The 11,953-nt window shown below is 35.2% G+C and overlaps 1 protein-coding gene and 1 long non-coding RNA gene across 2 annotated transcripts in view; one reads left to right on the top strand and one right to left on the bottom strand.

Annotated features, from left to right (window-relative positions):
* MYOZ2 (myozenin 2) overlaps positions 1–11,893 on the top strand; it is a 34,196-nt gene extending 22,303 nt beyond the window's left edge. The window contains exons 4-5 of the mRNA XM_022596432.3: positions 3,866–4,049; positions 11,448–11,893. Of these exons, the coding sequence (XP_022452140.1) occupies positions 3,866–4,049; positions 11,448–11,682 (419 nt within the window). The 3' untranslated portion in view covers positions 11,683–11,893. The remainder of the gene's footprint in view (positions 1–3,865; positions 4,050–11,447) is intronic.
* Positions 1–11,953, bottom strand: part of LOC111186158 (uncharacterized) — a 73,418-nt gene that overhangs the window by 43,698 nt on the left and 17,767 nt on the right. The gene's annotated exons all lie outside the window — the stretch shown is intronic.

The following is an 11,953-nucleotide window of genomic DNA, read 5'->3' as shown; positions in this document are numbered from 1 at the left end:
CTGTAAAATAAGGAAAATAAATCTCACTGCACATGGTCATTGTGAGAATTAAATGTGAAAATGTAAGTATAGTCCCTAACATATAATAAAGTATTCAGTTAAAATTAATCCTTTCCCTACCCACCTTTATATTCTTAATACTCAACAGACTATATACATATTCTTTTAGCTCCAACCACTATATCGCAACCTCTTGCTTTCTAATGTTTGGAATGGTAGGGTTTTTTTTTTTTTTTTTTTTGCGGTACACGGGCCTCTCACTGTTGTAGTCTCTCCCGTTGCGGAACACAGGCTCCGGACGCGCAGGCTCAGCGGCCATGTCTTACGGGCCTAGCCGCTTTGCGGCATGGGGGATCTTCCCGGACCAGGGCACGAACCCGTGTCCCCTGCATCGGCAGGCGGACTCTCAACCACTGTGCCACCAGGGAAGCCCGGGTTTTTTTTTTTAATAGGAAACAGAAGACATATAGAAAAGTTTATGTTGATTCAGTCTGGTACTCCCATTACTAAGTTAAAATGTTTATTATTAATCATTATCATAAACTATGAAATTGCAAAAGGAATAGAAAAATTCATCTCTACCCTCAAGGAATCATACATAGGGAGACAGGACAAATGTCCACACTATATTTGTAGTCTCATTTTCTCTCTGCATATATAATTCAATGTCATATGTACATTTTATTTACCATCAGGAATCTATCTATTAATATCTATCTATGTATATATATAAAGAGAGAGAGAAATTTTGAAAATACAAATTCATATAGCTATTTAAAGCTAAATATTCAATTATTAAATATTTGGATATGTCTGTGTAATATAGACTAAGAAAAGGGAGAGTTTGGAGGTTATCAGATAGCTTGTGATGAAGCAAGAGTAATGGATCCTTCCTTCTTGGTCGATGAGTTGAAAAGTATAACAAATTCAGGGGGCAAATTATAGCTTATCCCAGTTTAGCAAAAATTTTTATTGATTAACCTACTATGTCTCCACAAGCCAACTTATCTCAAATATGAATTACTAAGTCTTACAATGCCACAATACTGTAGGAATGAAGTTCCTTTGAATTTAAATAAGTTATATTAAAAATATATTTAAAAATCAAACAAAAATGTTGGCATATAGCATTGTTGAATTGTATTATTTCTGAGAGGTTAAACTATGTGGATTCTTTCTTGTAAATAATTCAGCGTATCAAAAAAGAAAAAAGTTATTAGTTAATTCTATTAAAAAATCTGAAAACCTGGAATGTTCAAAAATGTGAAAAGATTAGACCATTTATAGTTCCTCAAGTCAATAGATTATTATTAGATTATTACAAAACCCTTAAAATGATCATGAACATGATGTAGAAGCTTTCAAAAGTATTTCAAGCAAAATTGATTTGCAATAAAATACAAGATTCCATGTGCACTAGAATTATAGTTATGTGATCATTATGCTTATAGGTGAAGAAAAACTGGGGAAAAATTGTGTTTTGGTAGTGGGATTTTAATACATTTTAAAAAATACAGAATTTTAAAATTTCCAATTTCTATGTGGTTGACTCTGATCAATTTTAGGAAAGGAATAGGAAATAAAATGTTGTAGTCATGGTGATGGAGTTATGTATACTATACAAAGAAAAGACATGGTAAAAGGTAACTTTGCTTTCCTGGGAAAGTCAGGAGTGAATAAACAGAAGTGATAACCTCAAGCTAAGGCTTAAAATAGCAATTTGTAGGTGACAAGAGTTAGAGAGTATTCCAGGCACAGGGAACAAATGGAACAAGTAGGGAGGCATAACGGGATACAAGCTTCAAGTAGATCCACAGTTCTGGAACATAAAATGTGAGAGGAGAGGGCAGGAGATGAGGCTGGCTGGACAGCTAGGTAGGGCCATTTGTGTCATACTGAATAGTTTTCTTTTTTTGGCCACACTGCATGGCTTGTGGGATCTTAGTTCCCTGACCAGGGATTGAACCCAGGCCATGGCTGTGAACGTGCTAACCAGTGGACCACCAAGGAATTCCCTTGCTGAGTAGTTTTGATTTTTGTCCTGGGAAGCCATCATAGAACCTGGAGTAAGGGAACTGAGTGACCTGATAAAGTTTTCCACTTAAAAAGGTCACTCAGGCAGCAACAGGGAGGTGCCTGGATGAAGGGTTGAGAGCTAAAGGATAAGTATGAAGGCTACTGTGAAAACCCAGGCAAGAGATGCGCAGGGCCTGAACCAGGTAGGTAAAAATGGAAATGAGGAGGAAAGAGGTAATTTGCTAGAACAAGATCTCCCAATGTTCTGTTTGCAAATCACTTGCATACAATTTGTAAGCAATATCTGAAACTTCCTGTCTTTGGAGGGAAGACTCCATTATCAACATTTTAAGTCGGTGCCCAAGGTGATTCAGAAACACAAAGTTGAGGGCCCCTATTTTAGAAATCCTCAAATATAGCTGGTAATACTTATTGATTTGTTGTGGGAATAAGGAATTGTTTAGGACAGTGCTTCTGTCTTGGACATCTGAGGGTAGTGATAACATTTGCTAAGATGACCAATATACAAAAAGAAGCAGCATGTATTGGAAAACGGATACATGTAGGTCTAGATAGGTTATAAAGAGTGCCAGGAGAGTATTAATTTGGACAAATCTAATAGGTGGTTGAATAGAAGGGCCTGGAGATCAAAAACAAACCTTGGAATCGTCAATATGTAGGTCACAGTTAAAGCCAAGAATATAAATGAAAATTTCTAGGCAGAGTGTATAGTCTAAGAAAAGAGCTTTGAGTAACACCAACATTTAAGTGGCAAGCGGAGAGAAGCAGCCTACCGAAGAGACTACCATTTGATACTGGAGACAATCAGAAGAAAATTAAATTACTGCAAAAAATAACTGTCTACTGGTGAAATTATCAAGAGTTTTTGGAAAAGAAAAAGTAATTTTTAGTGTAAAGAAAGGATAGGCATGGTTTGACAGAAGAAAATTGAAAACATTTTAGAGAAGGAAAAGAGCACCAGGGAAACCCAAAAGTAGGAGTGATCACATGGTAGAGGTTTTGACATGGTGGAAGAATATGAAAGACATAACTAGGTGGTATGGTAGTATAGCTGGAGAGTAAACAGCTGTGCCTTTGAAGACTTGAAGAATGTCACTTAATGCATGTGAAAATGTTTTCACATTTATGCCAGGAATTTTTGTGACTTTTAAATGGTACTTACAGAAAATTTCTAGCTAATGTGAAAATAAACTGAGGAGGTGAGACTGGAAGCAGAAAAGTTAGAAATCCTCAGGAACAAAGTAAACAAGGGATGGACACATTAGGGAATAAGAAGGGCCTGATTAAGACAGTGGAAACAAATTGCTTCACCATTTTGAAGCTTGAACATTTTACAGACCACTCAGAAATTTAGGATAGTCAACACCTGAACGTTACTTCTAAAGAATCAGCTCCAGAGGAGGGAGATTTTGTCTCCATTGATATTTCCCCAGAACCTAGACCACAGTAGACACTCAATTTACATTTCTAAATTAATCCATTAAGTGTGGTATATAAGGCCTAGTATAAATTAATATAAGGGGCACAATTTTTAAAAAATTAAGTTAATAGTTTCACTGAACAAATACATACTAAGATAGTCAAGGAAAAAATTAACTATGATTTGGTAAAATTAAACACTAAGTGGTTTCTTTTGAAAATTCCATGAATTAAAAGGGGTTTAAAAATGTCTCACACTTTCAGACTACTCTTTTCTGAGAGATCATAAAAAGAATGCATTCTTCATAAATTTACCCCTGCATGAAAAATTAAACATGAGAAAATGTTAGGTGGAGTTTAGAAACTCTTAGGCACTCTGTTTACTTATTCTTGCAATATTTTTCCAAAGGATATTCTGGACCACTGAAGGAAATTCCTCCTGAAAGATTCAACACCACAGCTGTCCCTAAGTACTACCAGTCACCCTGGGAACAGGCCATTAGCAATGATCCGGAGCTTTTAGAGGCTTTATACCCTAAACTTTTCAAGCCTGAAGGAAAGGCAGAACTGCCTGATTACAGGAGCTTTAACAGGTAATTCAATTATCCTGGGTGACACTTCAGCATGCAATACCAAGGCTTTTATATCATGGTATGGAGAACTGAATGTTCTGGTAGAAAAAAATTTTTAAAGACTCTAAATAGCAATATGTAATATCTCCTTAGCCTAGGCAAAGACTCATTTTTGCAATATTATTAATATGTCAAACCTTAGTCCCTTTTTAGTATAACAATGAATGCTATAATACAGAAACAATCACTAAGATCATCTCTCACATTTTAAAATGTTATTTTAATAATAATTTCTAATTTGAAGGTTGATATTAGTTTATGTGTTGCTCCAAATGACAATGCTGTTCAAGAATTTCAGAAATAATTTGCATGCAGGACTGTGAGAATTACCATCTAACTCTAGGTTCCAATTTATATCTGCATAGGCTTTAAACCAGATTTAAGGTAATTTAGGGCCAAGACTCCAGCACATATACACACCAATACTTATGCTACCAAAAATACTGCCAAATAATATCTGCATTATAGTTTACACAATGGACATTTATTTTTCCCTGTTATCCATTTTTTATAATTTCCATATATTTTTAATGGTCTCATAATCCATTCTTTGACCACTAGATTTTCATTTTAGAGTAAAATATCTCCGGTATCCTGTCTCACACCCACTCAATTTATAGGCCGCTTAGTGATTACTCACTTAAAAATTAATAAATTAAGGAGTACATTTTTGATTTACAAAAGAATGCCACAAAGGCTGCATCTAAATAGTGACCTTCCTTAGTACTTTTCAAATTATTGTACTAGTAACATTTTAGTTTTCACATATTGCTATAGTAATAGTATGAGTACTACATCTATTTTAGTAATACATTAGTAATACATCTACTAGTATTACATCTAGTACTACTAGCATTATTAGTAATGCTAATAGTATTAGTACTACATCTATTGCATAAATGAGGTATATCATAGAATTTAAGGAGGGTTTGAGGTGTGGCAAAGAAAGGATGTTGAAAGCCCATTCTAATCAATGATATAATTTTTTTCAAAAATGAGAATGTAGAAAATTATAAAAGTAAAACACTAGGAAGAAATGGAAACTAATGGAATACTTGAGGCTTGTTTTTGAGATTAGTGCTTTAGAGATGCCATATGACTTCTGTATACCTTGTGGCTTCAGTACCCCATACCTGCTGAGCAGCTTGCTTCCAGTTCTACAAACACACTATAGTATCTGGGTTGGTTATAAAGAGATGCCTATTGATTGTATAAAGACCAAGTGAGTGCGATAACAATGAACACAATACTATATAATTAGGAAATGTAGCTCCCTGTGTTAAATCAAGGTTTTTGTAAATGTAACACTGTATGTGTGTGTGAAAGAGAGAGAAGGAGGGGGAAGAGAACTTAACTTGCTAGTAGTTCTCCTTTACCTGAGAAAATTTTATTTTAATATATCTATTTTTTTCTTTTTGTAAAAACAAATGAGAACAACAGAGACAGGGAGAGGAAGGGGGAGGAAATAAGTAGTTTCCGAATATTCTCAAAGTCTTTTGCAAAGAGTAAAATAATGCTCTTTGGTAGCCCCATATTATTATACATAATTACTAGATATTGTTAATAAAGCATGTAAGAGTGAGATACGGTCTTATGGCCTTCAGCAGTGGTAATGACTAGATGAGAATGGGCTCCCAAGTCTAATCATAATTTCAAAATAGCCCATAGTTTCATACAAATTTGTATTCTTATACTCATTTTGAGATATTTAAATATTTATGTTATATTTAAATAACACTATATTAAACCTATGTAACATGTGAGGAAAAGTAAACTAGGAGCAAGGAGGTTTCCAGCTCTGCTTCAAAAAGCTGTATGACTTTGGGTATGTCACTTAACCTTTCCTTGTATTAATTTCCTCATCTGTAAATACATTGTATGATTATATGATTAAGTACCTTTAACTATATTACATGTGTTATCTATTTAGTAGAGCAATTTATTTTAACTTCTATACAACCATTTTACATAATTTTTTACCTTATAGAAAAATCAGTAATTATTATGGGTGTTTTATATGTCCAGCACTATTAATTTTTATAAATGCAAACCAATTATTGATCAATTGAAATAAACAACAAAGCATATATTAACTGAATCTGAGTGAAACAAGCTTGTTAGTCACTACATAGACGATAAAGTGTAAAAATCATTTTAAGTCAGATCTATGTTTGAAGAAATTATGTTACAGGAATCACAGAGATGCACAGTGATCTTTTAGTAGAATATTCCAAATCTTTCAGTGGAATTTTTTGCTTCACTAACTAAAACTTGAAACTATTTTCAGAGATCTTAGAAATCTTACAAATGGCCTCTCACTTTGAATGCTTAACATCTCTGTTAAAAGATTTTCTTTACTTTGTGTCCGAGGGCAATAAAAATTTAAACAGGATATAGTCTCAGTGGTGCCAAAGAAAAGAAAACTGCTTTTCAAAGAGCAACCTTTCACTGGATAAGTGGTAGGAGGTAGGAGATGGGTGATGAACAGAAGGGAATGTTTTCATTTACAGAAGAAAATGACCCACCAATTGGGTGGGAAAAACAAAACAGAACTGGATAAAAAGGGAAAAGCTAATGCACTAAATGCCAAACCCAAATATTGGATTTCAGTGGCATGGGAACATTTCTTTTTTCATTTAATTCAGAAAAAAAATAAATAAATAAGTAAAGGTGATTTCTGGAATTAATAAATACAAGATAAATTGACCAAATTCAGCCTAAATCTAGAAATGCTCAACTCCAGCCTCTTGTATCTAATGGATATCTATACTCTAAAACTCCCGCAAATGAATGTATGTCTTGTGCAATTGCTGGAGGCCCCACAATTAAAAAGACCGTGGCTGGTTTAATGTTTTGTTTTAATGTTTGAAATTCTTAACAATTTTTTAACAAAGGGGCTCGAGTTTTCATTTTGCACTGTGCCCTACAAAATTATGTGGCGGGTCCTGATCCCAAGTTCTAAACTTTACCCTAAGCTCCTCTGTATTCAGGAAACTTTTCCCTTAAAGTAACTACATTGGTCCATACGTGTTGTTTTCCCCCCTCACGTTTCACTATTCTCTTGTCTGTGAGTTCACTGAGGTTAAGACCTACTACAATCTTTGAATTCCTAGCATATAGCAGAGTGTCTAGATATAATAAGCAATCAGTAATTCGTTAGATGAATACATGGATGAATCAACAAATGAACAAACTATTGCTTTACAGTGGTAAATTTCTAAAATGACAAAATGTTGTCTTGGACATCTTGGACATCCAAGAATAAGTTTTACTTATGTACTGAGTCAAATTTGAGTCATAAAGACTCTTCAGTTCACTAAATCATGTAACAAAATGTGGGACATTAATCACCTAGTTACATCACGAATGTGATAGCAACCTGGTTTGACACCATTTAGACACAGACAAGTGGTTGAGATTCCTAAATATACTGCTCTACTTAGGAAGTGATCTCAGAAGGCCCAATACTCCTTAAGAATTATCTCGTGCGGGTACGATATAAGGTAGTATAGAAGAGAAGGCCTTCAGTGAGTTTGGATGCCTAGGTTTAAATCCTGATTCTACACCTTACTAGGTGGGTGACTTTGGGAAAGTCATTTAACTATCTGTGCTTCAGTTTCATCCATAAAATGGGGATATAAAAAGAATCAACTCATAAGGTTGTTGTGAGAATTTACTGAGACAATCATGTAAAGCTTGGTACTCAAAGTGTGGTCAGACCAGCTGTGCTGGCATCACCTGGGAACTGGTTAGAAATGCAGAATTTCAGGACACACACTAGATTGACTGAATTAGCATCTGTACTTCAACAAGATCCCAAGGTGATTCCTATACCAAAAGAGTTTGAGAAGCACTTAAAACAGTGTCAGGTGCACAGTACCCTGTCAATAAATATTAGCTTTATTACTATGCCTTCTGAAGTTTAACAGTCATAAAGCACCTGACTGATGATCTAAATTCTTCAAGTTCTTTTCCTAAACAATTTCTCTCACCTCCAGAGTAATGGTTTTAGGCCCTGGATATGAAAGTCTATACTGATATGATTGCTGAAATACTACATTAGACTGAGGTTACTGCATCAGTCAGTGATCTGTTTTTATCCATATCTTCCACAGCAATTTGGGGAAAATATTATAAGGTCAGTTATCTTGAGAACAGATGCAATAGAAAGTAAAACATACTGTTCTTCAGAAGGGAGCAAAACACTGGAAGACAAGAAAATTATGGGCCAATAAGACATGAGATTCTATACTATATGACACAGTTACATCTGCTACAGCCTTTGTTGAGGTCACCTATCCACTCTGTGGACACTGAAGATCTTATCTGGCTCTCCCTCTTCTTCCCCAGTACTATTCCTGTCATCACTTTTTGGTGGCTTAAGTATCCACGTAAATAATCCACCGAACTCTCGGCCCTTTCATGTCCTTCACTGTCTTGCTTTTAAGGATCCGTCTCTCAATCCCACCTTAGTCACTCTTGGCTTTTCTTAAAGTTTGTCACTACCAATACCTATTATTACCTTCAAAATCTCAATTTCAAGCATCCCACTCTCTATCACATTTTATCTTTATTTTTCATTTATTCTTTATTTCAATAATGTTTCAATTCCACACATCAAAGCCATCTCACTTTTCAAAGTCTATCAATCACTTTCTCCTTACTTTATCAGACTCCATGGTCCCTCACTATTATCACCCAGAAATGAAGATATTCAAGAAAGATCATAGGTGATTGAGCTTTGAAGAAAATCAGATCTCTTCCAGGCTTTAAAATAGTCTCTGCAATACTGGAAAATCTATATAGTCTTGCCAATTCCACTGTCCAAACGTTTATAAGAATCTTCTAGGTACAATACATTATACAAGTACATATACTGAGTAAGTTACAAAGATACATCAGAGAGAATTCCGGTCCTCTTGGAGTGCAGGCTGGTAAGAAATACAACAGTCAGACCAGTGGATATAATGAAAGATGGAAAATAGGGTTACAGGGGAGGTAAAAATAGAGTCCATGGAAACTTAGGGGAGAAAGAGCTTATTTCTGGCTGCGGAAGATCAGGGAAAGCTTCAAGAAGAAAGTTAAATTAGTAAATACTTAAATATAAATTACTTATATAACATGCTTAGAACTGAAAGAACTTAAAGAGGATTTAGAAATGTAGTAATAAGGGCCAGAGCACTCCAGGCAGAGAAAAATGAATATGTGTAAAGGCAATGAGGTTCGAAAGCATAAGGAAAAGAGCAAGCAGTGTATCAGTTTGACTGGAACAAATAGTATGTGAAAGTGAACAGGGAAAAACCAGCATGGACCTTTCCATTGGGATGTCAAAGTAATTTTTTCCACACGTACACCAACCCTGTTCCTCTTTGTCTTCTATCAGCCAGTTGCTGAAACTCTAAACCTAGGAGTAATTCTTGATTTCTACATTTCTCTCACAATTTTTATCCAATTTGTCAGCAAATCCTGTTGACTCTACCCATAGAACACATCTTGAAACCACCCACTTCTTCAAGGAAAACACCTGAAATACAAGCTGCCATAATTTCTCACTTGAATTGCTACAATATCTTCCCTTCTTCCATTCTTGTCCACCTATAATTGTTCACATAGTAACAGCTGCCAGAGTGATCTTTATAAAAATTTAATCAGATTATACTTATCACTCCCCTGTTTAACACCTTATGATGGCTGCCTTTCACACTTAGAATGAAATCCATATTCCTTATTGGACAAAGTTCCACACAATCTACCTCTCTGTCCTCTCTCCTTTCTGCCATCCCCCTCACCTGTCTAACAAGATAGGCCTTCTTTCTTTTCCTGAAAAGATCAACATTATTTCTGCTTTAGATTCTTTGCATTAGCTACTCCCTCTACCTGAAATGCTGAAGTGCTTCAGGCATACGGTCCATAGCTAACTTCTCACCTTCAGATAGCAGTTTAAATGTCACCTCTTCAGAGATGTCTTCTCTACCTATCTAGTCATTCAGTTGTGCCCTATTATATCATCCTATTTTAATCTTCTCATAGCTTTTTTCATTATTGGATATTTGTCTATATGTTTATGTTTTTTAAAATTTATTAGTTTTTTATTGACATATAGTTAACTTACATGTTTTTTTTTATCTGTAATCCACTGTTGTTTTTTTTAATTTCTATTTTTTTAACATCTTTATTGGAGTATAATTGCTTTACAATGGTGTGTTAGTTTCTGCTTTATAACAAAGTGAATCAGCTATACATATACATATATGCCCATATCTCCTCCCTCTTGTATCTCCCTCCCACCCTCCCTATCCCACCCCTCTAGGTGGTCACAAAGCACCGAGCTGATCTCCCTGTGCTATGTGGTTGCTTCCCACTAGCTATCTATTTTACATTTGGTAGTGTATATATGTACACGTCACTCTTTCACTTTGTCCCAGCTTACCCTTCCCCCTCCCTGTGTTCTCAAGTCCATTCTCTACATCTGCATCTTTATTCCAGTTCTGCCCCTAGGTTCTTCATGACCTGTTTTTTTTTTTTTTAGATTCCATATATATGTGTTAGCATACAGTATTTGTTTTTCTCTTTCTGACTTACTTCACTCTGTATGACTCTGTTTATGTTTTTTAATTGTCTGTCTCCTTCGCTAGAATATAAAAGCTTAGACTTTGACTACATTGTTCACTGGTATACCCCCAGCACTTAGAACTGTGCCTGGCACTGAGTGAATGAATAATTAATGGCTAAATCAAACGAAGCTAGAATGTTACATGGGACCTTGGATGCCAAGGTAAGGAAGGTGGACTTTATTCAGATGAGTAGAAGGATTCTGAGGTTTTTGAGATAGAGGTGGAAAGATGCAAAGATATACCTCTTGCCTTCAAAGAGCTTATAATTCACAGATGACCCAAACAAAATCGTATTTTGAAAAAGAGAAGCTAACAATACAAAGTACCATATTATAAGCACCTAATGACTCACATAAGACAATCAACGTGACAGGAATTTGGTTAAGAAAGGGAGTGAGGGCTGGTGGAGAGGAGGCACAGAGGAAATATCTTAAGCAAGTATAACATTGTCAGAAAAGGCGCAAAGGCAAGAAATGTTGTGATGTCCAGGGAACAGATTAGTTCAGTCCAAAACTAAGAGTACGTACATAAGGACTTTACACCAATTTATTATCAAATATCTGTTTTATCATAAAGGCACGGTCCTTGAATGGAAATGCTTGCCTCAGAGGTCAAAAACTGAAACCCTACTAAGAATATAACACAACAACATGCCCATAAGACCATGCATTAAATTGTTTTCTATTTTCTGTCAAATAAATTTGAATATTAATTAATTTATTCTTTTTCTTTTCATTTCTCACAGAGTTGCCACCCCATTTGGAGGTTTTGAAAAAGCATCAAAAATGGTTAAATTTAAGGTTCCAGATTTTGACCTACTACTTCTAACAGATCCCAGGTTCATGGCCTTTGCCAATCCTCTTTCTGGAAGACGGTCCTTTAATAGGATTCCTAAGGGATGGATATCTGAGAATATTCCTATAGTGGTAACAACTGAACCTACAGAGGATACCACCATACCGGAATCAGAAGACCTATGAAAAGAAAGTTGTATGTGACACAAAAACCTGTAAACGTGAATGTTGCTGTTTTATTATTCTACTTACTTGCAAAGCCACTTACACTCTTCATTAGTAGCAATAATTTAATAGCAATTTAGCAATTTTCCTTTTATGACATTTAATTTCAATCTCACATCAAAATCTAATAAATAATTAAAAATCTTATTTTAAAACCTTTTAAGTCACTCGTCTTTATTCATAATCTTGTTTTCACCTGGTCTAAGCAATCTGCCTTTTCAATGAGAAAGTC

This window comes from Delphinapterus leucas, chromosome 5 (assembly GCF_059928025.1).
Source record: "Delphinapterus leucas isolate spDelLeu-1000000601 "Yukka" chromosome 5, BTC_Dleu_Yukka2, whole genome shotgun sequence".
NCBI classification, from domain to species: domain Eukaryota; kingdom Metazoa; phylum Chordata; class Mammalia; order Artiodactyla; family Monodontidae; genus Delphinapterus; species Delphinapterus leucas.
Note: the sequence above shows the minus strand (reverse complement) of the source record. Positions and strands in the feature narration are given on the sequence as shown.